Source organism: Westerdykella ornata (assembly GCF_010094085.1).
Source record: "Westerdykella ornata strain CBS 379.55 unplaced genomic scaffold EI97scaffold_42, whole genome shotgun sequence".
Classification (NCBI taxonomy): Eukaryota; Fungi; Ascomycota; class Dothideomycetes; order Pleosporales; family Sporormiaceae; genus Westerdykella; species Westerdykella ornata.
In genome coordinates, this window is record NW_022986892.1 from 16,864 (window position 1) to 38,676 (window position 21,813).

The 21,813-nt window shown below is 51.2% G+C and overlaps 7 protein-coding genes across 7 annotated transcripts; 5 read left to right on the plus strand and 2 right to left on the minus strand.

Moving 5' to 3' along the window:
* Positions 1-22: 22 nt before the first annotated feature.
* On the plus strand, positions 23-2,518 carry EI97DRAFT_470595 (glycoside hydrolase family 55 protein; the record flags this gene model as incomplete). The annotated part of the gene is made up of 3 exons (XM_033801779.1): positions 23-997; positions 1,053-2,090; positions 2,201-2,518. The coding sequence occupies 3 exons, from the start codon at positions 23-25 to the stop codon at positions 2,516-2,518; spliced, it is 2,331 nt and encodes a 776-aa protein (XP_033649700.1).
* An 878-nt stretch (positions 2,519-3,396) lies between these two features.
* EI97DRAFT_437153 (uncharacterized protein) lies at positions 3,397-4,118 on the minus strand. Its single transcript, XM_033799282.1, has one exon. It carries the CDS (start codon positions 4,058-4,060, stop codon positions 3,755-3,757), a length of 306 nt encoding a protein of 101 aa, XP_033649701.1. The 5' UTR covers positions 4,061-4,118; the 3' UTR covers positions 3,397-3,754.
* Positions 4,119-6,283: 2,165 nt separating this feature from the next.
* Positions 6,284-8,189, plus strand: EI97DRAFT_462174 (uncharacterized protein; the record flags this gene model as incomplete). The annotated part of the gene is made up of 2 exons (XM_033801251.1): positions 6,284-6,776; positions 6,823-8,189. The coding sequence occupies 2 exons, from the start codon at positions 6,284-6,286 to the stop codon at positions 8,187-8,189; spliced, it is 1,860 nt and encodes a 619-aa protein (XP_033649702.1).
* Positions 8,190-9,398: 1,209 nt separating this feature from the next.
* EI97DRAFT_350841 (DDHD-domain-containing protein) lies at positions 9,399-12,496 on the plus strand (the record flags this gene model as incomplete). Its single annotated transcript, XM_033794838.1, has 3 exons — positions 9,399-9,617; positions 9,693-12,314; positions 12,383-12,496. Coding segments are annotated over 3 exons (2,955 nt in total), but the record flags the coding sequence as incomplete, so codon positions are not given.
* Positions 12,497-12,828: 332 nt separating this feature from the next.
* EI97DRAFT_485249 (uncharacterized protein) lies at positions 12,829-13,890 on the minus strand (the record flags this gene model as incomplete). Its single annotated transcript, XM_033802136.1, has 1 exon — positions 12,829-13,890. A coding segment is annotated over one exon (1,062 nt), but the record flags the coding sequence as incomplete, so codon positions are not given.
* Positions 13,891-17,169: 3,279 nt separating this feature from the next.
* Positions 17,170-19,444, plus strand: EI97DRAFT_437159 (uncharacterized protein). The gene is made up of 2 exons (XM_033799283.1): positions 17,170-17,716; positions 17,771-19,444. Exons 1-2 carry the CDS (start codon positions 17,539-17,541, stop codon positions 19,237-19,239), a joined length of 1,647 nt encoding a protein of 548 aa, XP_033649705.1. The 5' UTR covers positions 17,170-17,538; the 3' UTR covers positions 19,240-19,444.
* A 509-nt stretch (positions 19,445-19,953) lies between these two features.
* Positions 19,954-21,793, plus strand: EI97DRAFT_470600 (phosphotransferase enzyme family protein; the record flags this gene model as incomplete). The annotated part of the gene is made up of 4 exons (XM_033801780.1): positions 19,954-20,373; positions 20,431-20,809; positions 20,863-21,484; positions 21,541-21,793. The coding sequence occupies exons 1-4, from the start codon at positions 20,278-20,280 to the stop codon at positions 21,791-21,793; spliced, it is 1,350 nt and encodes a 449-aa protein (XP_033649706.1). The 5' UTR covers positions 19,954-20,277.
* Between the last annotated feature and the right edge of the window lie 20 nt (positions 21,794-21,813).

The following is a 21,813-nucleotide window of genomic DNA, read 5'->3' on the forward strand; positions in this document are numbered from 1 at the left end:
TCCATTCCTCAGCATTCCCATAATGAGAACCCTCCTCATCATTCTCGGCCTAGCCGCAACCACAATCTTCGCACGCCCAAACGAATCTCCCGCCAATGCCTCCGCAGCAGCAGCGAGTACATACTGGTACGCCAACGTCCTCCATAACGGTATAAACCCCGGCCTCAGCAAGAACTGGGTCGTTTTCCGCAACGTACGCGACCACGGCGCCCGGGGCGACGGCGTCACCGACGACACAATCGCCATCCGAACAGCCCTCGCCATCGGTGACAACTCCATCGCAGCGCGCGGCTCGGGATGGTGGGGCACCACGGGACAACCTGCCGTGGTGTACTTCCCGCCAGGGACGTATGTTGTCAGCAGTACGATTCAGAACTTGATAGGGACGGTGTGGATGGGCGATCCCACGGACCGACCGAGGCTGAAGGCGAGTAAAGATTTCAGCGGGACGACGATGATAGCCGGCGCGGATAAGTATTTGAATGGACCTGTAGGGTTTTACACCGAGATGAAGAATTTGGTGTTTGACAGTACGGCTGTGTCGGCGAGTGCGAATCTCACGCTCGTGGATTGGAATGTTAGTCAGGGGTGTCAGTTGTCGAATTCCGGGCTTGAGATGCCCAAGGGTGCGAAGGGGCATGTGGGGATTAGGGCGGTGGGGAAGAATTCGCCGTTGCTGTTGAATGATTTGGAGGTTAGGGGTGGAGGCGCCGGGTATGTGGGAGAGAGTATGCAGTATCACTTTAAGAATGTTTACTTCAAGGGGGTGGAGACGGGTATCAAGCCGGCCAATGTGGTGCAGATGACGGTTCAGGGTTGTCGGTTTGAGGATGTCACGACGGGCGTGGACATGAGCGGTGGAACGTTGAGGCTGTTGAATATGATTGATTCTACGGCGTCGAATACGGAGACTCTGGTGAAGGCGGATGAGAAGCAGTCTGGTACCGTGGGCTCGATTGTTCTGGAGAATGTGTTGGTTGACTCTACCGTTTCCTCCGTAAGTTGAACGTTGCCACGATTTCATGACCTTCGTCACTGACAGCAGATGACAGACCGTCAAGGCAGGAGATTCGTCACTACTAACAGGATCTATCGCGACGGGCACAACCTGGATCCGTGGTAATATTTATACTGGCCGTTCGCCGTCCTCCAAACCAGAAAAGCTTACCGGCCAGAAAATCAGCACTTCGCGTCCCTCTGCTCTCGTCAACGGCACCGGCTTCTACCACACCGTGAAACCACCGGCCTATGCCGACTTCAGCCTCGAACAAATCGTAAACGTGCGAGACGTCGCTGCCCACCCAGTAAAAGGCGATGGCGAAACCGATGACACGGCTTCACTGCAGGCCATCTTGAACGACGCTGCAAAGGCGGGAAAGGTAGCCTATTTCCCCCACGGAACTTACATACTAAAAGACACCCTTCATATCCCACCCAACAGCCGTCTCTGGGGAGAATCCTTTACCGAACTCAGCGGCGCAGGTCCTCTCTTCCAGGACCCGCGAAAGTCCAAACCAGTGATTCAAGTCGGCCGCCCGGGCGACACTGGCGTCGCACAATTCACCGACTTCGTGTTCACTGCTCGAGATATCCTGCCCGGCGCGGTCCTCGTCGAGGTGAACATGGCAGGCGCCAAACCGGGAGACGTAGGCTTCTTCAATACGCATATCCGGCTCGGAGGCGCGCTCGACAACAAGGCAAATGAATGCCCGACGGTAGAGGAGTGTCGAGCCGTGCACATAGCCGCGCATCTCACTTCCTCGTCGTCTTCTTACTGGGAGAATTCCTGGGCTTGGACGGCGGATCACGATTTAGATGGCTGGGACGGATTTGCCGCATACCCCTCCCCGGCGGGCGGGTTCCTCATTGAGGCGCAGAAGGGGACGTGGATGTTGGGGTGGGGCGTGGAGCATTTTGCTTTATATCAGGTTAACATTGTAAATGCGGCGAATGTGTTTGTGGGGATCCAGCAGGGCGAGGCTTCGCTCTATCAAGGGGTGGGCAATTCGTTGTTGGCGCCGCGGCCGTGGGAGTCGGAGTTGTTGGCGGGCGAGCCGAGTTTTGCGTGGTGTGCGGCGAATGATGCATCAGTGAGTTATTTCTCCCCTTAAAACCCATTCGGCGTCGAATTCTCCCCGGTTCCACAGACAGTAACTTTTGAAAATGAGGGAAAGACTCATTACTGACCTTCTGACTTCAGTGCCGCATGTCTATCTACCAAAGCGTGGTAAACAGCACCAATATCAATCTCTACTCTGGAGGCTACTGGACCTTCGCAGAGGGCTCAAATCAAACAGCCTGCAATGGAGATTGCCAGACCAATGCCGTTTTCTACGTGAGAAACTCAAAGTTATTTTCTTACGGTATTGCCGCTATCAACAATGCCAATGTCGTTGTTGAGAGAGCACCAGGAGGAAGTGAATATGTGCCCGTGGCGAAGAGAGCAGATAATCAGGGATTTAGGAAAGATGGGTCTGATGTGGCTGTTGTGGCTGCTTATTTGAGACAGAGTGGGTGAAAGGCGATGAACTTGAAGGGATAGCATAGAATATGACAACTCATTGACGTTTGATTCTGCAAAATTTATCTACTGTGTTACATTTAATTGGTCCGTGTAAAAGCGACTACGTTGGCCCAGACGAAACTTATCCTTTCACCCTCTCCTGTATGGTGCGTCTCGCCTAAGTGAGGTATGAGTCTCCGCATCGCGAAGTTTGTCTTTGCAGCTTTATCTCCTAACAAAAAGCCACACAATTACCGACAAGGCCACGGGCGAAAGATCTATGTACACAGGATATGGTACAGGCTACAAAAAGTAGATGCATTATCGCCAGGTTGAATACCAAATTACGATCTGTCATCCAAAGTGAAACCCCGAAAGCTGTTCGCTCCTGTAAACTCATTGTAAGGTGTCAGAAACTCAGGAAAATTGGCATGTCTTTTCCGTTTGAAGGTACACTCATGGTACACAGAAAGATTGACCTGCCCGCCTCTGTCCCAAGTCACCGCATATGAACGTATAGATGCGGTTTGACAATACTTATTTGAGCTGCACATTGACACCAGTGGTGATGCTAGCGCTTGTTGATATTGGGCTGAGCTTCGCAGCAGATGTGTAGTTCTAAACAAACTTTATTAAACTTCGGCATAAAACACGACAACGAAACAACCCTCTCCGTGATTGCCATACAAGATCCTATTGGAGTATTACCACGGTGCCATATAGCAACTATGCTCTGCGTATGTCTATTCTCACATCACTGCCTTAATGCAAAGTTCCACCGACTAGACCGCTTACGGTTGAACTAGAACACTGAGCCAAGGACCATGATAGGCCCTTCCGGTCATAGTTCGTGACACTAAGCCTAAGCTTTAAGCTGAGTATATAGCAGAAGTCTAGGCCTAAAGTAGATGCTAAGCTATTCCTATAAAACTCTGCATGTAGTCTATAGCTGCCTCTAAGAACCTTAATAACTTATTAACACTTATTGCATTTAACTCTAATGCTAGTCTATAACAATGGAAGTTTGTAAACATATGTAAACAATATTCTTAATGTGAGGAGAAAATCCAGTCGGCTCGTACACATTCGCCCTTTATAAAAGGAACTTTGCGTTCCCGCCTTGCACAAAAGCCTCGTAATTCATTGACTTATTCTCGGTATATAACCGTCACCATTAGCGACCTTAATTCCCAGCTGTCCGCGAGGCGATGCCAACAAAACAGCTCCGCTTCGGTCCGACCGTCACATCTCCTAACCCCACAATCTGACAACTTCAACAACCCCCAAGCCAACTGCTCCCAGCTGCACCGCGCGACTCGCAGAGAACATGCTAGCAGCGCTCGAATCGGTGCCGTTGCCTTCTTCGGAGCCTCCGCCGTGGCCCTTCTTCTTTTTGGGGACGCGGGGCTCTAGCACAATCGCTGCTTCTGGAGTGATGCGTTGGGCTTCGGGTTGTGCAACCGGAGCTGCTGCGGGTGCCGCTTCGGGTTCGGCGATGGGTGCGGGACTGGCGAGAGCGAGGGTCGCTAGGACGAGTGTGATGGCGAAGTGCTTCATGACGCGAAAAGTGCGGTTTTGTTTATGATGGTGGGATACCGAGGCTTGTTTTGCGGGGCGTTGTATGTTGGGTGGTTGTATGGGATTGCTCGATTTGCGACACAGTGCCGAAGTGATCTGTGTAGCTAAAAGACGCACAGAGGAGGATGAGTTTCTTTGTGTAAGTGATGGAGTGAGGATTGTACTACGGTAGGTGTTTCTGCGCGCAAAGCCCGTCTTATAGACGACAGCAATCTTCACCTCAGCCACACCAACATACCGGCCATTGACGTTGACCTGCAGCTGAACGTACGGCTGAAGGACGAGATCCTGTTTTTGATTTATGGCCCAATCAGAGTCTTATACAAAAAGGTGGCTGCTTTTAGCCTGCCTCGGCGACGCGGGCGAGCAATCCTTGGTAAGCTTCGCCTGGGCCTGTTGGTGAATGCACAGACCGTCAGCTATGCTTTTGACAAGGCCGAAGCGATGCTTCGCCTCACCGTTCATATCAAGCTGATCCTGAGACCGCTCTCCAGACCTCCCTTCTTTGCAAATGAGAACCGTACAGCTGCATGTCATTCACACATGCAGTCAACCATCAACGTGCCAGATACTTCCCTTCGATTTTTCCCTTGAGAAGATGGCGCATCGGCGTCGACGCCACGAGTCAGCTTATCTTAGTTCACATAGCCGATTCGAAATATTCGAAACCGATTTCGTATGCACGGCCTTGCTTAGGTTGGTGAACTGTGCGCCAGTACGATCCAGATCGTACCCTAATAAGTACCATACAGTGCCATTATGAACTTTATCGTCTCCACCCTTCACTGCCTCCTTGAGGGTATGTCTATTGGTCGGGGGAGGGGGAGGGGTAAGTGTGTGTAAAGGCGATTTGTCAGATGAGTTGCCGTTGGTATATCGTGTGTTGAGAAGAAGAGCGCGGACACAGGCTGAAGAGAAGGGGAAGAGCATCCGCTTTTGCTGAGACAACATACTATTGCAAGCGAACATTCTATGACGGGTAGATCTAGACACCCGGTTAGCTAGACATCGTAGCTGGCGGCCTACAGACGACTGACATGTTACATATCGGCCGCGAAGTGCTTTTGTTAGATTTAATTCACACCTGTATTGCATGCCCTGTACCTAGGGTACTTTGGCTGTTTCTCATATGCCTACTAACCCCTGAGCAGGGACTCTAGCTGGCACTCATCCCAAGAGAATGTGCACGAATATGACCCTAGAATCTGCATCTGCAGGACAAGCGAAAATGCAGCGGGTCGAGGCATGATTGTCAGATGTAATGTACACGGCAGGGTGTTGCTTGTATGCCCTTAGAGAAACTAAGGGTAGGGTACCACAGGGGGTATGGCGGAGGAGCATGAGTTCACCTGGATACCGACCACCAACAATGCCCACATTAGGAGGGTTTCACGTGAGCTTCGATTGGTTGTATTACTGAACACATATTACAGGAATTCCCGCAATTCACCGCGGATGATCAGGTCACGTGACAAGCCTAGGATTCTTCCATCTTCCGAACCGAAGCCTTGGAGGATCTGCACGTGGGTACCTACAAGTCCTCGACTTTGTTGCGGAAAGAAAGTGCATTCTACGCTGTAATATTCTGATCTATCTGGTTCGCTGAACATGCCGATGCCGTCGGGGTCCATTAGGGTCAGCATTGAGAAAACACGAGCGGCTGCAGAGAGACATGCGTCCGACGCGCACCACGCTTTTGAAGAGACTCCGACACACCCTCACCGAACTCTGCCCTCTGGCATGTCAACGCATCTTGGTGTCGTCTGAGGCATATTTTACCTTCCAGGCCTTATTCACACTGCAATTGAGCAGACGACGTGGGAAACGAAGCCGGCGACGCCATGGACTTTCAGAACTACAAATCTATTGTAACTTTGAAAGACTTTTACATAGATAGTATACAGTAGAGGATTATATTTGATATATCTTTGAGGGTGCCCCTAGAATATACAAGTGCTTATCCCCCGTCTCTCCTTCCCAATCGAGCCCTAGCTAAACCGCAATTCCGCGTTAGTGGTTGCCTGAAACTCTACCTATTTTTGGAATTGTCGTGCTTGTGCTCGGGGTCCAGCCTCAATTTACTTGATCCCTCCCCCCTTGCTGTCTACACGGACTGGTTTATAGTGCGATGGCTTCTCGCTTTCGCGTTCTTCGGTTTGGCTTCCGTTCTTGTTGTCCCCCTGGGTTATTTGGTATATTTTCATGCCTCGACCCAAGCGTCAGCGACCTGCATGGCTACCGACTTGGATACCATTCAAGGATGGGCGATACTTGGGACTGGCTAGGCAGACCATTTTGGCATGGACATCTGCATTCTTAGCAGTGTCATTCTTTGCCTTAACAGTCCTGTATGCCGCAGGTAGATCGAAGATTTCGCAACTCGAGTTCGTACGCTACTCTCGATCAAATACGATCTTGATTCTGAGAATCCTGTCCGAAGCCGCCGCACTTTTCCTAGCCTCCACTATACATGCGACTTTTGATGTTGTGCAATGGGTGCTTATCTCGCATCCGGACGGCATGCGCCTACCAGACTTTCTCGCTTTGCAGTCAAGTACTGGACCCTTGGGGCTTATACTACTTGCTTCTGGACATGGTTTACCGCCTGAGCAATGGCCCTTGAAGCCACGAATGCTGTCGCTTATTCGTTTGCTTGCTGAACTGACCGTGCCAGTGGTGGGAGTGCTGGTTATGAGTATGTTTCATTTCGCATGAAAATGATCATGTGCTAATGCGACCAGGTGTCGTGAATGTAAGAACCTTGTACGTACCAGAACCAGAAACTATTCGTCCGTTCGCGATTGGTATGGAGCCATTCAACAGCACCGTAGCCTCACAACTCGGGGTGATACAAGATCTACTATTCAATATCGACTATGTTACTTTTCTCACCAATCCTCTACATGCCGTCAATCTCGCGCCCGAGCTTGAGGAGGTTTCCGGCTGTATCAAAGGCATGGGCATAACGAGGAAAAATAGTTGCGTACGTCGGATTTTAGTTGCGCAGGAGCTGCAGAACGTTTACGCGGGTTTGCCTTTATCGTCAACGGGCGGGCGAACGGCTATACTCTCACAACACCAACAAGTGTACCACCTCGAGTATCGAGACAACATCAACGTTACCAGCAGTCCGCCCACGTGCAGGTTCTTCCTGGCAGGACCTACAGAATATCGTCTCTGTGTAACTGATGCTGAAGACGGCTGGCTGCATGCTTCTGCCGTTACCTGCCCTGCCGACCTTGTCCAGCGAGGGGGATGTCGAGAGTCAACCCACTGGCAGTCAGATCCCGGGTTCTCGACAGCCCTTAAACCATCGTTCTTCCAAGCGACGATATCTTACGACCGCATCTCTGGCGCCATCCTCTCCCATGAGATCGAGTCGGAACCAGTCCCAGCCAACGTCACGGCCAGCGCCGTCTGGTCTGCCCTGCCCTTATTGCTAAACACCACGGACCCAAATCGGGGGAACCGCAGCAGCGCGAACCCAATACTTGGCCATGCGACTCACTTCTTCGGCCGGCTCGTCGCAGCCCAGTTTTATCGCATGAGCAAAGTCATGACCGTACAGGACGAAGCGCGCCTGAAAGGTGTCAATGCATTGCAATGCCTCCTCGCCATCACCCTCTTCTTCTGCCAGAATGGCGTTCTCAGCAACGCAGTCCTGGCCGGCAATACAACCGCCACTCTCAATCGCTCGGATAATTACAGAACTGGTGCGTTTGAGAGAGTGGATCCAAAAGGGGCCACGGTTGCATTGGCGGAAACTCAGTACAAGATTCATGTGGGGCGCGGCACGTTGATAGCGTATATGGTTGTGAGCGGAGTGACACTGCTGATCTGCCTTTCGGCGCTTCTAGTTGGCAGTCTTCTGGAGTTGATACGATTCGACGCAGAGCCGACGCTCTTTCCATCTTTGGATTTCTTTACGCAGGTGCGGGTAGAGCACAGCAATGGCAAAGTGGTCACCGCGCATGAGAGGACTGAGATGGCATGGATATATAATGGAAAGGAGTTGTTCAAGTCGATAAGTGGCTTGAGGGTGAAGAGGAGGAAGAGAAAGATGAGGGGCAATGAGGAGTTAGAGCTGCGATCCGCGGGGGAAGGGTGAGTTGGTGATTCTTTCTCAGGTTGACCCTAAATTCGGTGCTCGACCTACGACAAAAACATATCCTATCCGGAAGAAAGGAGGGAGAAGGCAGTAAGACGGGACATGATGGGATGCAAATTGGTAGCTGGAAAGCCTCCTCGGCTCGTCGAGCAGGAAATGGTGAAGGAACCGCGTAAGGAACTGATGATTCGCAAGTGCAAAATGGAGCACAAGGGCAAGACGAAGGAGAGGAAGACAGAAGAAGAACAGAGTGGGAGTATGAGAGCTTGACAGATGGAGAAGTGAAAAGGCGGAAAAGCCGGCCAGGAGAAGATGAGGCACTTAGGACCACGGGAGCTGAGGGTGAGGTCAAACAGCTGGCAGACACTGGTAAGCGCAGTCACGCCTTTTACAATGTACGTGGCGCACTTAGCAGCGAAGGAACTCCCTCAACTTCTTCGGTAGGTCATTGATCAATTGTATTATCACTGTAAATGATAAATTACAGCGTCTCACGTTTATGGAACCCTTTTACTTGCCTAATCTTCCCGCGTTGCGGGGAAGGAGTAGTTTAACTGATCGGAACAGGATATGGATATAACATTTCTGCCTCCAAGGCGGTAGTATACTAGTGAGAGGGGAAAGTTAACGATAATTGGCAGATTTTGAGGAAAAGATAAGATCAGCTATATTCGGCTGGAGAGCTCCGTCGTTAAACATATGCATAGCAGTATGAAAATGGAGAGGAAGAGGGCGAGCTCCGTTTATAAGATCCAGAGAGTCCTAGACGGCTTACAGTTACCAAGTCATTAGCAGTGCCTATATTCCACTGTTTAATAATGCCTCCTACAGTTGAGATGGGATGGATGGTGGTCGAGAGGTCGAACGGTACCTAGGTAGGTAAGCAAGCCCCGGTTTCAACGCCATTCCGTTTGTGGTATAGCTCAGTCTGGGGATCAGTGACGTCTTCCGCGTGGACACATTCAACATTCACATGCATGCCCATCACTTCGCGTCGCCCTCCTCGAACGCGTCGACACCTAGTTTCCTAGCTTGTGGAACCTATATTCTCTCGCTTCGTATGTGTATATGCATCCGGGCTCACTTCGAAACTAGACCGCCAATCTGTCCCGTCTTCGCTCCCGTATTCTTCCCCTCCTCCGGGACCAGATCCGGCTCCCCAAAGGCTCGTTGAGGGAACCTTCGCACAGCGCGCCATCCCAACAGAATATGTCTACACCTGAAACGAAACCTGGCTTTCTGTCCGCCGGAATAACCGCCCTATCTCCCTGGAGCTCTAGAAGCGCAACGCCAAAGCCATCGCAACCACCGAAACATGACGAGGACAAAGTACCTGGAACAGGCACGGGAGCTCAGCGTGGTGGCGATCACATAGTGAAAAGGCACCGAATAAGCCCGAAGAAATACCCGAGCGACTGCCCTCCCCTTGTCGTGCGTTGGTTCCATGCGGTGGATGTGAGTGATCATGTCCTTGAACACATCGTTTCTATGTAGTATGCTGAGAGACATCTTCTCAAGATCCCGAAACGGAAACCGTTTGCTTCGACTACTCAGCCCTCTGACAAACCCGCGCCCCGCCCTAAGAAGTTTATACCTTTCTCTGCCAGCGACTCTCGAGCCATCGAGAAGGCGTTTCAAAAACTAGCTGATGAGGAAGAAGCCTCAGAGGAAAAGGATGGCGCTCTTGCGACCGCTGCGAAAGCTGCCCAAAGGGATGAGCCGCCCAAGCAAACGAGTACGAAGGTGCCTGTCAACGAGGACTATTTGTTCGATGTCGAGATAGAGACCCGAGAGCTAGCCCCTGCCTACTGGATGGGGCCGGTATATGATGTGAAGAGAGGGACCTGGTTCACACCCGATGGAGACCCTTGCGACGAGAATCTGGCGCATCAGTTGGAGGAAGGTTACTTGAAGCTCAAGCCCTGGCGCTTCGCGAAATCATCGGAACAAACTTCTTCTTCACAGCCGCGTACACGACCCGTCTCATTGAATGTAAAGCCTGATGAGGACTACCGAAAGTTGCTGAGCGACCGACAATCAACATCGAATCCTGTTACACCGCAATCCTCTATGGATAACCTAAGAGGCGAGGCCGAAAAAAGTAAGGTAGATGAGGGCGCGAGCGCACATAACCAGAGTCCAACTTCAGAGGAAGGTTCAAGAACCCACCGTCTGTTTGGGGCGTATATGAACTCAGTGGTTACTTATCAGGACGATACCACGGCTTGGTTGCTCACCGACGATTTCCTCTCGCGGATGGGTAGTACACTCTATCAAAGATTCGCAGGAGGCGCGCATTATGGAGCGAAATACATCCGTGGTTACGTGGATCCTGCCACTAAAAAGTCGAAAGCCAAAGATGAGAGGGCGAAGCAGGAGACTCACCCGCCGGATAATTCTCCTTTGGCATATGGAGATGGTCCAAATAAGAGGCCCACTCCAGCTTCTTCAGAGGCAGTATTGGAAGCAGAAGCCGAGCATGAAGAGACGCCGGCCGAGACTCGAAGGCGTACTCTAGAAAGACACGTGTCGTCTTTGATGATATCCTCGCAGACGAGGGAGGATTCAGAGCAGCAGGAGGAGGAGATTCGGAGGCGGGACGAGCAAGAAATGCGTGAAGACTACAAGGACCAGAGCAAGGCGGAGCAAGGCCGAGAAATCGAACACCTTCTGTTGGTTACGCATGGGATTGGCCAGCGCCTGGGTATCCGCATGGAGAGTGTCAACTTCATTCATGATGTCAACTCTTTCCGGAAGTCTCTCAAGTCAACATATTCAAACTCGCCTGACCTGCAGGCTTTGAATTCAGAAGTTGATCAGGACCTCAAGAACAACCGAATCCAGGTTCTCCCGATTGTATGGCGACATCTCCTAGATTTTCCAAAACAGTCCCTCAAACACAATCGTAAAGAGCACGATCTGGGCGATTTAGATCACGACGATGAAGACTATCCCAATCTGGAAGACATAACTGTTGAAGGAGTGCCAGCTGTTCGCAATCTGTTGACGGATCTTGCCTTGGATATCCTTCTTTATCAAAGTCCAGCGTACAAAGGTCATATATCACGCATCGTACTCACCGAATGCAATCGCATATATAGGCTCTTTAAGCAGCGGAATCCCACTTTCAAGGGGAAAGTCAGCCTCGTTGGGCATTCGCTCGGTTCGGCGATCATGTTCGACATTCTGTGCCAACAAAAGACGGCAGGCGCTCAATCGCAAATACAGCCAGGCAAACGACCCACTGATGAGAATCTTCAGTTGGATTTCGAAGTGGAGGACTTCTATGCTCTTGGCTCTCCAATTGGTCTTTTCCAGATGTTGAAGGGTCGCACTATTGCTGCGCGCCCTTCTAACACCCCTTTCGTACCCCCTGAAACCCCACAGAGTCCCCTCGATGATCCATTCTCGCCCACTTCCAAGTCGAAATGCGAACACGCATTTGAAATTACCACCTCCTCCCCAGCATGTCGCCAACTTTTCAACATCTTCCACCCCACCGATCCAATCAGCTACCGCCTCGAACCTCTCATTTCACCGGCCATGTCAGCTCTTAAGCCTCAGCCGCTTCCGTACACCAAGAAAGGACTTTTTAGTGCGTCTGGAGCTCAAGGCCTCACAGGCATCGGCGCCAGAGTCGGCCAAGGCGTGACAGATTTCTGGACGTCAGTCAGTTCGGGCATCGCCAGTGGGCTTTTAAATCGTAGTTTGGGGCTCACAGGCGCCGATGCGACTAAGATGCAATCAGACCTTACGCACGGCCAACGTTCCTCACGACCACTATCCATCACCCCCGGAACTGGTGCAGGATCGGATGATCCCGCCCGTGCCTTTGTCAACGAAGAGCGGAAGAAAAGGCTAGCTGGTGACGACGCAACTGTAGTCCCGAGGTCGGACGGCGAGCACCCCGCCACCTTGATTGACTCAGAGATGGAGACTTTGTATGCCGGGTTCCAAAAACGGCGTAGCAGTCAACAACCCACCGGGGCCGGCGGGGAGCACGATACAGATAAAGACGACGAGTGGCGTGAGCTTGAAGAGAAGAGTCGCAAGCTGCGGAAAGAGGAGGCGAAAGTCAGGGCGCTGAATGCAAATGGGAGGGTGGATTATAGCATTCAGGAAGGGGTGAGTTACAAGTCCCGTTCTCTGTCACACTTCTCTATGGGTGAGCGAACACTGACTGTTATACCCAGGCGTTTGACATTTCGCTCTTGGCTAGTATAGCAAGCCACTTGTCCTACTGGGCCGATGAAGACGTGTCGCACTTTATCATCTCGCAGCTCTTGGCTAGAAATCGTGTTTTGAGGGAAAGGACTGTTGATTCCACTTTGAAGAGCGTAGAAGTTCGGGATCAATAGAAGGAACAGAAGGATGATATTAATGCATAGATTTTTGTGTATAGTATGTACGCTTAGACGGGTGCCGTTGCATCTAATGACACAGTCTTGACTCTAAATCTCTCTAAGTAAGCAGAAAACAACGGTCTGTGAACAGCGCGTCATTCCCCCAAGATTCAACAATTTAGTCCCGTATCAGAACAACCATTTCTCAATCACCTAAGCAATTTTCCAGCGACAAATCCATCTTTGTACGCGCTCATGTACACGCTCCTGCTCATATGCCCTGAGATCGACAAATCTTACTCAAGAATACTGCCGCGACGCTCGTTCTCATCCTCCCCACTGGACATGTAGTACATTCGCACCCACCTCAGACCAGCTAAGTCCATGTCCATGGTATCCTCCTCATCCGAAGGGTCCGAAACTGTGGCTGACCTGGCTCCATCATATTGAGCACGCAATGTCGGGTATCTGACTGCGTTGGAGCGGCGGAGCGCTGGCGATGGTTGGGATGGGGGCGATGGTGAGTAGATATATGGCTTGACGTCTGGCTCGGCAATGTTGGGATTGCTCCTGGCGCCAGGGTGGTCGTGCCGGCCTGGACGGCTGCCGGAAGGACCCGCTGGTTGGTAGAGAGAGACGCCGTACCGGGAGTAGATGCGGTGCAGAGTCTTAGGTCTGCGAGGTTTGGGCGTGGTATGTGTGGCTGCGCTGGTGGGACCCTGTGAAGAGGGTCGAGACGCCTCTGGCGCACTGTTCTGAGTTTGCGCAGATGTTTCCCTTGTGCTTGAATCTAGATGTAGCTGGGATGGAGAGTGTAGAGTCGTCCTTGGATCTGGCTTTGGATGGAGAACAGCCCATGAACCCAGTGTCCCTTGTTCGAAGTCGAGGCCAAGCGCAGATTCCGGTATTTCTGGTATTTTGATCAGGCCCCGGTCGAGATGGGCGGAAGTTGGATTGCGTTCCTCGTTCCGCATCTCCTGTCGAAGAGAGAGACTGCGTGCAGAGGTTGATTCTCCAGCAGTCAAGTCTGTAAACTCAGTCGATGTGGTTACCAAGCTGATTCTAGAGTTAGATGCTTGGTTTTCGGGAACCGGAGCACTGCGAAGCTGCTCGGGAGGGTGTCCGGGTGCTTTCTCCTTATTCTTTGGTTGATTATGCTTCTTGCTGATAGGGGTGATGTTGGAGAATTTGAAACGCCAGAACTTCAGATTTCCTGGGTAGCGAAGGATAGTGCGAGCCATGGCGATGGGGATATCGAACACGGCGGCTGTGCTCGTAAGGTTGCGCTCTGTGTGGGTGGGATAGATGATATAGACCGTGTCGCAGTCTACGGTTGCAGTGTTGATGAAGGTCGTCGAGGGATGATGAGAGATGTAGGAAGAATCGGAGTGGGAAGCGTGCGGGCAACGTACTTATGACCGCCGTGGCTGGGGTAGCGCTAAACAGAAATCAGATGTGATTTCGCGGAGTGAGGTCACAGTGACTGAGCTTTCCCCATCGTGAACTTTCTTCCGCTGCACTCGGCAACAAGTTGATATTCGGTCTGTTTGGGCTGGGAAAATTCAACAGTGCACAGACATCGTTTTGACCACTATCAAAATATTCTTCTGTATTTGGTTACTCGTTGTTCCCGTTATTCCACTGTCAGATGTTTTCTGCGCTTAGCGTGGAGCGGAACGTCAGATGTTTTCGGTGACGGAATTGTCATCACAAAGTCGCTGACTTGTGACTTTAATGACGTCCAACCCAAAGACCAGCGATTTTGAGAGCTAGGCGGCCATCATCAACTACCGATGACCAAAACATGCCAGCACTGCGTGCAATACTATTGCAGATAGTTCCTACAAGCTTTGAAGTCCATCTGAAATGGCATCAACCATCGGAGTTGGTGGTGTGAGTTCAAAGCGGCGCCGGACACTGGTGAATAGCTCATTTGCTACTGCGCGTAGATGGGGCTACTTGAACATCATGGAACTAGTCCGGTGGGTTTTTTATATAGCGGTACCCTATAGGGTATCTGCTGGCCAAATACATGTGCATAGTACCGCCGAACATCATGCCGAGCCTACAACCAATGGTGGCGATTATCGTCAGACTAGGTACGAATGTGAGCTGGCTCAAAAAGTCTTAGTTTCAATAAAGGCGAGGGTGGATAGGGTAGTAGTCATAGGTTTTACCACGTGAAGCCAGCGAGTGGAGTAGAGGGGGTGCCACCCCGCTGGTGACGAATAATGAAATCTATGACGAACAGGGACTGTTCCTCAACCGGAAACACTTCCAACTCCCTCTTAATTGTAAATATAGAATTAACCACAAAATAGGTTTAGTCAATGACTGACGGGACGCACACAAGTACATCAAAAATATTAGAAGGTGAACCAGGGGCGCCAAAAGTGGTAGGCAGCGTGTCGAACAATGCCACTGGCAGTTTGATACCGTCATTGACCAGCTGAGAGACGAGTGGAAGGAAAGTCTCGCTAAGAGCTCGGTTAGCCGGCGTTGCAGCGACGGACAATGAAGAAGGTGCTTTTGGTTGTACGAGTTCTGAGCCGCAGACATCTCCTTATTCGCCAATTCTTAGTTCCTACCCCTATCTAACGTAAAAGGAAAATCATTATTTCTAAGTCGCTCGGTTTAGCTCCTGCACATCATCCCTGGGTGTACCTAGGTATGCCGGATGGGTGTCAACACGGCATGTCGCTGGTCGAAATACTAGGCATCCGTGTGGGAAACGTAGCATTTATACTAATATGAAAGCGCTTTGAACCACCGTCTGGGAAGGTAGCGGCGCGGCGCGGCCTAATCTGGGAGCATTCTGTGGGGTAAGTGCCTGGGGGGCGCCGAGCGCTCCCAGTCTCCAGGCCATGCCCAACCTGAGGCAACGGAAGAGCTACATGTTCAGGGTACCAGGGATCTTTGAATCTAATCTTCCTGAGGGGATACCTATTTTTGAGAGGTTGACGATAATGCGCAGAGCGGAGGCGACCGTATCCGAGCTTTGGATGCAAGTTCATAAATGCCGGAAAGAGATGGAAATATCTATGTACTTCTGCAAATCCACCAACTGATTGAGACCGACACGGTCAGTCACTAGGTATATGCGAGGATCGTTACGCCTGTGACCCGAGGATTGGAAATATCTTCCTAACGATGTGAAGGTCGGCTTTCGAGGAGAATGACTTTACTGTTACTAGACTTGCAATTGCGAGATCCGTCATTCTTCTCTGCTGGCGAATATCGACTAGCGGAAGGGCTCTTTGACTGGATGGCGTACTGCCTGCCTTACACATGGTGGACGGTTAAAATGCTCTATTTTTGTGTCTTTATAAAATATGGGTGAAACATTGCCGCGGAAATGGGATACTTGGGGGCCAGTATCCCAAACTAAGGCCCTGAATATAAAGTATGCTTGAGACGGACGTGGACAGCACCTCGTCGAATTCCGAGAGAAAGTAATCTAAAAGAAACCAATGTGTTAAGGGAGTGCAAGAGAGGCAGACGAGTATAAAAGCAATTTCATTGGTTGCATGACGGGATAAAGAATCTAAGCAATTATTGGTGACACACACTTAAAACCTTTGTGGAGCTTATTTCGACCTCAGTGACACAACAAGACGCTAACGATCTTCCCTCACTTTTACTTAACGACACCTTGACTCAGAGTTAGACTCGCACCGCGCTGATGCCACGCAATCTAGCCGAATCTAGTCCTATCAACAACTACGAATTCACTATGCCTTGTCTTCGAGGGAAGATACAGGACAGGCTGGAAGCACATCTGACATATCAACCAGATCAATCGACGCCATGCGGCTGGCAAGCAACCTGTTTACGACAAAGCCACATATTCGGTGCTTTGCAATGGATTTTAGAGGGCAAGCGTTATTCAGGGTGCCAATAAGCCTTTCGCCGGCTGACAAAGGCCTGTAAGACGCCTGCTTATTAGCTCACCCCTCTGCTCTTAGCAGAACACCGTAAAATTCCCCAACTTCCTTACTTTCTAAGCCCTGTTTGCCTAATTTTTAATAAGACAACCTGCTGCAATTTTGCTACCGTTTAAGAGAGCAGCTTCGAAATACAAGGGAGCCCTCCTAAGACCTTAAATTTCGAACGTTTTTGGGTGTGTACTGACTGCGCGAAAACAGTGCCTTATTGGCACCCTGAATATTAGTTATTGGCACCCCAAATAACGCTTGCCATTTTAGAGGTGACGGCTTCTAGAAAGGGGTTACCGAGTACATATGCAGTCTTGATTGGCCGGTCTAGCCTCGTCTCGTTCCGGCCCGCGCAAATCAATCTAGCCGGTAACGTACATCGCCGTTGATGAAAGGAGGGACTGATTTTTTATTTGTGGCGAGGGTGATCCTAGCGGGAACCTCGAGCTCCTCCCTGGAGGCCGTATCCGGAACCGATAAAGGTCACTATCGAAACGACGGGATGTGTGGCCACGCACAAGACTCAAGCACTATGGAGGGTGTTCAACCTAGTATGCACTACAGTATGGTGGCGGTGGTGGTGGTGGTGGTCGAGAGACTCGAAGAGGAAGTCTCCAGTGAGATGCCAAGAGCCTGCTTGCTCCGTTTATCTATATCCGAATTTTACCCGTTGGGAACCATTGCCACCAAGGCACAATTCAACTCCCAAACTTGGTCCAAGGTTTTTCCTTCCGCCGCTTATCAAGCGCTTGCAATGATGCCTCATTGGTGTATCGCCGATGGACGCCGAGGTATCCTCTGGAGACCGATGCTACCCTTAGGGTAACCACCGCCGCGGTTGGATGGGACGAGTCTGGTGGAACCATCATGAAAATTTTATTCCATGGAAATGATCTTCGGAGCCCCCAGAGCAAGGGGATCCAGGACTCTGCCGAGGACTGTGCGCTGTGATAATTATTTTCCAGATCTCTTTGCTCAAATAAAGACAGAGGCTCCATTGTTGTCTCCTCGAGGTCCAAACTGCACCAACACCTTCAGCAATCCCGCCCGTTGAGGTCCCGCGCCCCTGGTATGGAGGACAAGACCACCAAATATGGTCCTCAGGACGACCTTCCCGCCGTAGCTGGGGACCGCATCTCGCAGAAGTCGCTGCCCCAGTCAACCCGCGACATCGAGAAACAAACAGCCCCTGAGGACGCTCAGCTCCACCGGAAGCTAGGTAGTCGACATCTACAATTTGTCGCAATAGGTTCGCTTGTACCGTGGCTCCAATGAACGAAGCTTTTTTGTTAACTGTGATCAGGCGGAACCATCGGCACGGGCATCTTCATTGCCAGTGGAACCTCTGTCGCGACCGCGGGGCCCGTCGGTGCTTTGCTTGCCTATGTCTTCATTGGGACCCTCGTTTACTCCGTCATGCTGTCTCTCAGCGAAATGGCAACGTTTTTCCCAATCTCGGGTGCTTTCACGCGTTATGCTGGTCGCTTCGTGGATCCTAGCTTGGCCTTTTCCATGGGATGGATCTACTTCATCAGCTGGTCCATTACGTATGCGCTGGAACTGACGGTTGCTGGCATCATCATACAATGGTGGAACAGCTCGTTGAGCATCGGCATCTTCATCACCATCTTCTGGGTACCTCTCACTCTCGTCAATTACCTGCCAGTGGACCTCTTTGGTGAATTCGAATTCTGGTTTGCCAGTATCAAAGTCATTGCTCTCTTGGGGTTCATGATCTTTGGTATCTGTATCAACGCAGGAGCCGGGGACCAGGGTTATCTCGGGTTCCATTACTGGAAGAGTCCTGGAGCGTTCGCCCCCTATTTGACCGATGGAGCCAAGGCAAAGTTCGTTGGCTTCTGGGCCGTCTTGATTCAAGCCGGGTTCGCTTTCCAAGGCACTGAGTTGGTAGCCATTGGTGCCGGAGAAAGCGCCAATCCACGCAAAACCATGCCAAGGGCAATCCGTAACACCTTCTGGAGCATCTTCCTCCTCTTCGTCTTCACTATTTTCTTCATCGGCATCCTGGTACCTTATGACGAACCCCGGCTGACGATCGGAGACTCGAATGCCAGCTCCTCTCCATTGGTTATTGCGGCGCAGCTTGCAGGTGTCCAGGTACTTCCTCACATCATAAACGCTGTACTTCTCACCGTAGTCCTCTCGGCAGCCAGCTCCAACGTTTATTCCGGCAGCCGTGTTCTTGTTGGCCTTTCCGAGGAACGTTGCGCACCGCGCTTCTTTCAGAAGACCACCAAGCGGGGCGTGCCGTGGGTCGCCGTCTCCATCACAGCCGCGTTCGGACTGTTGGCGTATATGAACCTTTCCGAGGGTGGTGGGACGGTCTTCAACTGGCTTCTGAACATCGTTAGTGTGGCCGGCTTCATCGCCTGGTCTTGCACCTTCATCTGCCATCTCCGCTTCATGGATGCCATGGACTCGCAGAACATCGCCCGCGATACGTTGCCATTCAAGTCTTGGGGTGGACGGTGGTTAGCATGGTACGGACTTACGTTCTGCGTCATCATCACCTTGACGCAAGGCTTCACTGCCTTTGTCCCATGGTCCACTCAGGATTTCTTCATCTCCTATGTCAGCCTCCTTCTTTTCGTCGTCGCCTATGTCGGTCACAAGGTGGTGACTAGGAGCAAGTTCGTCAAGTCATCCGAGGCGGACCTGGTGACTGGTCGATTCAACGAGGAAGTCACAGAAGTCTGGGAAGAGTCGCCGCGGAGCTGGTGGAAGAAGCTCTATCCCCGCTTCTTCAGCTGATACTAAAAGTGTAAGGGATAGTAATCTCATGCGGGTTTGGTTTCTTTTCAGTCTTGCATCGCGTTGCATTTTCGGGTAGCATAGGCGGCGTTGCTTTAGATCTCTTTTCTTGTTGTATTTCTATTGTAGCATCCTGCGGCGTCGCTTTTTCGGGCTGCATACCACCTATTCGGAATTATATAATATACACCGCCTCTCAGTAAACCCTTCATCATCAGGCTTACTTTCCCTTTTTGCATGGATGTAGTGCCCCATTGTGAGAATACATGATGGCATCACATATCAAAGTCGGTTGTCACTTCACCGCAGCCTTCTCAAAACAGGCTCAGTTACAACAGGAAGCCTGCCCTTCTCCCATCGTTCTATCATGCCTCAGCCAAGTTTCGCCTGGAAGACTCCCTGTAGCAACTGACGTCGGCCACCAAACATGGAAACCGTCGAAGGGGTGACGACAGTATTGTAATGAGTACTCTATATACCCAGGATGAAAAAGGGAGTGTCTCATTGGCCAAGCTTTTTGATAATTTCCCTGGCAATAATTTAAAGCAAGGCGATTGATTGGACTGCCAAGAACAGGCACACAGTGTTCTTCGCGGAAGCGGCAGTGACGCCGCAGGAAGCTAGTCTCAAAGTGGGATGGCGCGGCAAGGGACTCGGGTCGACATCTCAGCCCTACACAGTAGGCGTGGTGCATCTAGCTTCTCTAACAATTCTGAGCTCTTTTGTAAATGACTTCGTTCCGCCGATATGTCTTCAAATCTTCTCGGTTTGCGAAGCTGCGTCCACCAATCTGGCACGCATCACCGCATTCCCGGCAGTACATGTCGACTTCACACGGCACCGACATCCTTCAAGACTGTGATGTAGAGCAATTTTACAGATACACTTCGGGTCGATGGCTGTGGAATGAAAAGTATCAGCTTGCTCGCCGCTATGTCGAGTTCGACTTGCAGGGACTCCAAGTCTCGGCGCAAGCGATCGGAGCTCGCTCCTGCGTCAAGGTCGAGATGAAACTTCAGCAAAGTCTTCTTGATTACTATGGACGACGGCCGAGATGTAATCGCCAAACTCCCGAACCCGAATGCTGGACGAGCGCACTTTACGACAGACAGCGAAGCTGCTACAATGGATTATGTATTGGTTCCCTGATCCAATACTTCTGATGGTTGCTGAGATGAACTTGCGTTGTAGGTTCGAAATGTCCTTGGTATCCCGGCTCCTCGGGTATATGGCTGGAGTTCCTCGACGGACAATCCCGTTAGAGCCGAGTACATCCTGATGGAAGGCAGTGGAGGGGTGGAATTGGGCAGGTTATGGAATGACATGTCTTGGAAGGAAAGACTGGAGATTGTCAGGACCTTGGCTGGGTACGAAAAAGCCTTTGTTTCTGCGAAGATTCCCATGAACGGGAGCTTGTATTACGCAAAGGACCTACCTAGCCCCAGCCCAAGCCAGTTTCTTGATCCCGCCAACTCGATAGACAAGGCAGAAGCCTTCGTGGTCGGTCCTACAACGAACAGAGCATTTTTCGACCAAGGAAGAGACTCTGTCGAATTCAATAGTGGGCCTTGTAAGTTCCGTTACGTTCGCTGTTGTGCTTGACCCAGACTAACTGTTTGACAGGGCCTTCAGAAAAGGAATATATTCTTTCCCGCGCCGCTCGAGAGCTAGCGTGCATCAACAAGTCCTCGTCTTTCCCTGGACAGCACGGGCTGTTCGGCGGTCCCAACCAATACCGTCCAAGCAAAGCATTGAAGATCAGAGTACTCCAGGATTACCTAAAAGTCGCCACCCAGATTCTACCCGACGATGCCAACCTGTCAAAGCCGACTTTATGGCACTCCGATCTGCATATCGACAACATATTCGTTGACCCTTCCCAGCCGACAAGAATCGTCAACATCATCGACTGGCAAGCCGTCAATATCTCCCCGCTCTTCCTCCAAGCATGCCATCCGTCGCTCATCGAGTTTGAAGGGCCAATACCCGAAGGCTCTGATCCCACCGAGCTACCCGATAATTTTGATGATATGAGCGAGGAGGAACAACTCCAAGCCAAGAATCTCCGCGCTGCTCAGTCTCTCTATAAGCTCTACGAAATTATCATGCTCCGGCAATGTCCGGAGATTGCTGATGCGCTGCAATTCCGAGCTAGCCTGCGTGGTCAAATCACGGGATTAGCAGGCTCAATTTTCTGCGATGGAGAGCCGATCGTCCTGGGAATGCTCATTCGGCTCCAGGCCGAGTGGGCCACATGTATTGGTGATTCCATACCCTGCTCCCCTTCTCTCCGGAGGATAGGACGCAGCAGCAACGTCTCGAGGCGAGTTGGAGCGCAGGAGTCGAGCTGATGCATGAGATTCTGACCGAGATCGGCGCATACCAAGGATGGGATGGCTGGGTCAATCATAGTAACTACCCGGTGTATAAGGAGCGGTTGGCTAGATGTCGGGAGGACTTTCTCAATCGCTTCGCGCGAACTGAAGAGGAGAGGAGTCAGTGGATTCAAGCCTGGCCGTTTGAAGACAAGACACATCCATCAACGTGTTCATAAGCGTAAATCCACACACGCGC

Excerpts from the sequence above, each read along its gene's own strand:
- EI97DRAFT_437153 (XM_033799282.1), bottom strand. The coding sequence starts at position 4,060 with ATGAAGCACTTCGCCATCACACTCGTCCTAGCGACCCTCGCTCTCGCC.
- EI97DRAFT_437159 (XM_033799283.1), top strand. The coding sequence starts at position 17,539 with ATGGAGGACAAGACCACCAAATATGGTCCTCAGGACGACCTTCCCGCC. Across the intron at positions 17,717-17,770 it reads TCTACAATTTGTCGCAATAG|GCGGAACCATCGGCACGGGC; the intron begins GTTCGCTTGTAC and ends AACTGTGATCAG.